This window comes from Artemia sp. Qi Xiang Cuo, unplaced genomic scaffold, assembly GCF_049724085.1.
Source record: "Artemia sp. Qi Xiang Cuo unplaced genomic scaffold, ASM4972408v1 HiC_scaffold_100, whole genome shotgun sequence".
Lineage (NCBI taxonomy): Eukaryota > Metazoa > Arthropoda > Branchiopoda > Anostraca > Artemiidae > Artemia > Artemia sp. Qi Xiang Cuo.
Window position 1 is genome coordinate 11,121 of NW_028297509.1, and position 3,206 is coordinate 14,326.

Genomic DNA, 3,206 nt, shown 5'->3' on the forward strand with positions numbered 1-3,206 from the left:
TTAGTACTAATTTTGTTTTTCTATGTTTCAGATGCCCAGAAAATACATAAGGAAAACAGATAAAGCTGCATGGACTGCAGACGACTTAAAGAAAGCAAAGACAGCCATTTCTAGAGGATTATCGATTCGAAAGGCTGCTGACCAATTCAAAATACCATTCAATAAGTTGCAAGAACGCATGAAGAGTGGGATTGATTCTGATCCAAGCTTAGGCAGGAAGTGTGTCTTCCCTCCTGTTCACGAAGCAGCTCTAGCTGACTATGTACAAACTTTATCGAAGATTTTCTACGGCATCACTGCACTGAAATTAACAAAAATTGCATTTGAAACCTATTAAGCCATAGATTTGATAAAGAAACAAAAATGGCTGGCTTGGATTGGTTGTACGGATTCATGGACAGAAACAAAATTAGTGTGTGCAAACCTGAAGCCACAAGCATCGGAAGAGCCATTGAGTTTAACAAAGATGAAGTAAATCGTTTTTTCCAAAATTTAGAACAGGCTATGGATAAATACAAGTTTAAAGATACCAATTATTGGAACGTAGATGAAACAGGGATCACCACTGTGCATGACCCTGGTCTAATACTGGTAGAACGGGGCCAAAAGCGTATGGGTTCTATAACAAGTTGGGAAAGGGGAAAAAACATCACAGTTGTGTGTGCAATGAGTTCGGGAGGGCTTTATGCTCCACCAATGTTCATATTTCCTCGAGCTCGTATGTCCCAAACTCCTAGAAAAAAATGGGCCACCTGGATCAGTTTACTCATGCTCTAAGACAGGCTGGATCAATGAAGAACTGTTCGTTGTTTGGTTAAAAGACTTTGCTCAGTTTACTCATGCTAGTAATGACACCGAAATGCTTCTTATTCTGGACAACCATTCCACTCATTGCTCATCTGAAGCATATGATACTTGTAGGGAGAAAGGGATTGTTATGGTGTCACTACCGCCCCATACATCACATAGGCTTCAGCCTCTGGAGGTAGTATTTTACTCGCCTTTGAAGGCTGCTTACAAAAGGGAATGTGATTTGTTCATGAAATCCAGGAATTTAGTAAAAATAAACCCTTACGATGTAGCAGAGATATTCAATAAGGCGTATTCACCAGTTGCTACGAATGCAAAGGCAACAAGTTGGTTCAAAAACACAGAGATCCATCCTCTTAATCCAGGAGTTTTCACAGATGAGGATTTTTTGGTAGAGGACATCCTCCAGAAGAATCAAGACTTAATGCCTGTTTGTGTGGACGTTTCCTTAAAAGCTACTGCAAATGAACAAATGAAGACATCGTAGAAGTAGGCCGATACGAGGTCACGACTGAAAAAAACTTAGAATCCTCTGTCCAACTTGATAAAGTTCAGATTCAGCCGAAAACACAAATTAATGTGTCTATACAAGAGATTTCTCCTCTACCTGGATGCAGTAATTGGGCTGATGAGACAAAAAAAGAAGCGAAACAAAAGCAACATTCTCAGATCTTTACTTCAACACCGATGAAAATCCTGCTTCAAGAAAAAAAAAGAAAGCGAGAAGAAAAAAGAAACCAAGATCAAGGAAAAACTAAAAAGGAAAGAAGAAAAGAACCAAAGAACTAAGCGAGTAAAAAAAGAATTTAATGGAGAAAAGAAAAAGCCTGCTGTTCCTGAAAGAAAAACACAAAAGGTGGAAGTAGAGGAGGGGGTGTTACTCCCACGGGGACTCCTTATATGGGCATAGAATACGGACGGGACTCCAAATAAGGGCATAGCCTCCCTAGGGAGAAAGATTGCGTAATCGGTCAATGACCTCTTTTTCCAAGGTCGATTTATTTGATGTTTCTATGTGTAATAGCTCCGGGGCGAAGGTTGCACCGGCGCATTGAATTCTAACGGGAACACTGTTATTGATGTAGGACTCGAGGGGGAAGTGAATTTCCGAGAAATTGATTGCATAATCGCTAGGGGAAATTATTGAGTGAGGAATGGGAGACTTAAGAAACATTAAGGCTTCTTTAATCTGTGATTTACATAATCGGCGGGGGAATTATTGATTCACGAGCATAGCACCTGTGAACTTGATTTACATAATCGCTAGGGGAAATTATTGATTCACGAAGGGGAGAATTAGAAAACATTAAGGCTTCTTTAATATTAGGTCTGAAGAAGGGTGTACTTAAGAAACAAACATGTCTTCATTGTTGTTTTGTTAGTTTAACCTGAGAAATAGCACCTGTGAACTTGATTTACATAATCGCTAGGGGAAATTATTGATTCACGAAGGGGAGAATTAAGAAACATTAAGGCTTCTTTAATCTTAGGTCTGAGGGATAAACATTCTTTAGGACAGAGAGAAAATTAATATTCTATTTTTAAATAGGGCTTCATTGATCTTTAGTGTCAGGAATTATAGTTGACATCACATGTTATCTTGGAATTATGCGGGAGTCTAAAGAGATAGAAATTCTATTTTTAAATACGGCTTCACGGAGCTTTTAGTCGGAGAGATAAATTGATATTCTAACGAAACCCTAATAGTTTAGCTATGATAATTTATGAGATGAAGATATTAACGTAGTAAAGGGTTTCCTATAAATTTTAAAAGCGTTAGCGCAGAGATGCCAAACACAAGGAACACTCTGAATTAACGTTTAGGGATTATTTGGGCGAAACCGTTTTATCCATTTTATGGGATTATTTGGGCGAAACAGTTAGAGAAATTTTGAAAGGAGATTTTAGGAAAGGTTTTAGAAGAGAATTTGAGGGTGAAACTCTGTGGTCGTTATAATACACAAGTTCCATTTGAACAGTGTTGTGAGGTCCTCTACCCCAACCCCAAAGGGTTCCGATCCCCCCCCACAACCCCCCAGGACGCCCCCGGTACGCAAAGGGCCCCCAAGCTCCCATAGAGCCCCAGCCCGCCAAACGCCCTCCTCAGACCCTCAAAGGCCCTCCTCTGGTCCTCAAAGGGCCCCCGGACCCCCAAAGGGCCCCCCGGACCACAGAGGCCCTCCCCCCGGTCCTCAATGGTCCCCCGGGCTCCCAAAGAGCCACCGTCGCCCCCAAAGGCCCACCCAGACCCCCAAAGGCCATCCCTGGGCCCCCCAAAGGACCATCGAGCTCCCAAAGGACCAACGGGGTCCCAAAGGCCCTACACCGGCCCCAAAGGTCTCCCAAGGTCCCATAGAGCCCCAGCCCCCCAAACGCCCTCCTCAGACCCTCAAAGG

General features: G+C 42.2%; 1 protein-coding gene across 1 annotated transcript; it reads left to right on the forward strand.

Moving 5' to 3' along the window:
- The first annotated feature begins 859 nt into the window (after nt 1-859).
- Nucleotides 860-1,297, forward strand: LOC148938882 (uncharacterized). Its single transcript, XM_089107472.1, has one exon. It carries the CDS (start codon nt 860-862, stop codon nt 1,295-1,297), a length of 438 nt encoding a protein of 145 aa, XP_088963598.1.
- The last annotated feature ends 1,909 nt before the right edge of the window (nt 1,298-3,206 follow it).

Excerpts from the sequence above, each read along its gene's own strand:
- LOC148938882 (XM_089107472.1), top strand. The coding sequence starts at position 860 with ATGCTTCTTATTCTGGACAACCATTCCACTCATTGCTCATCTGAAGCA.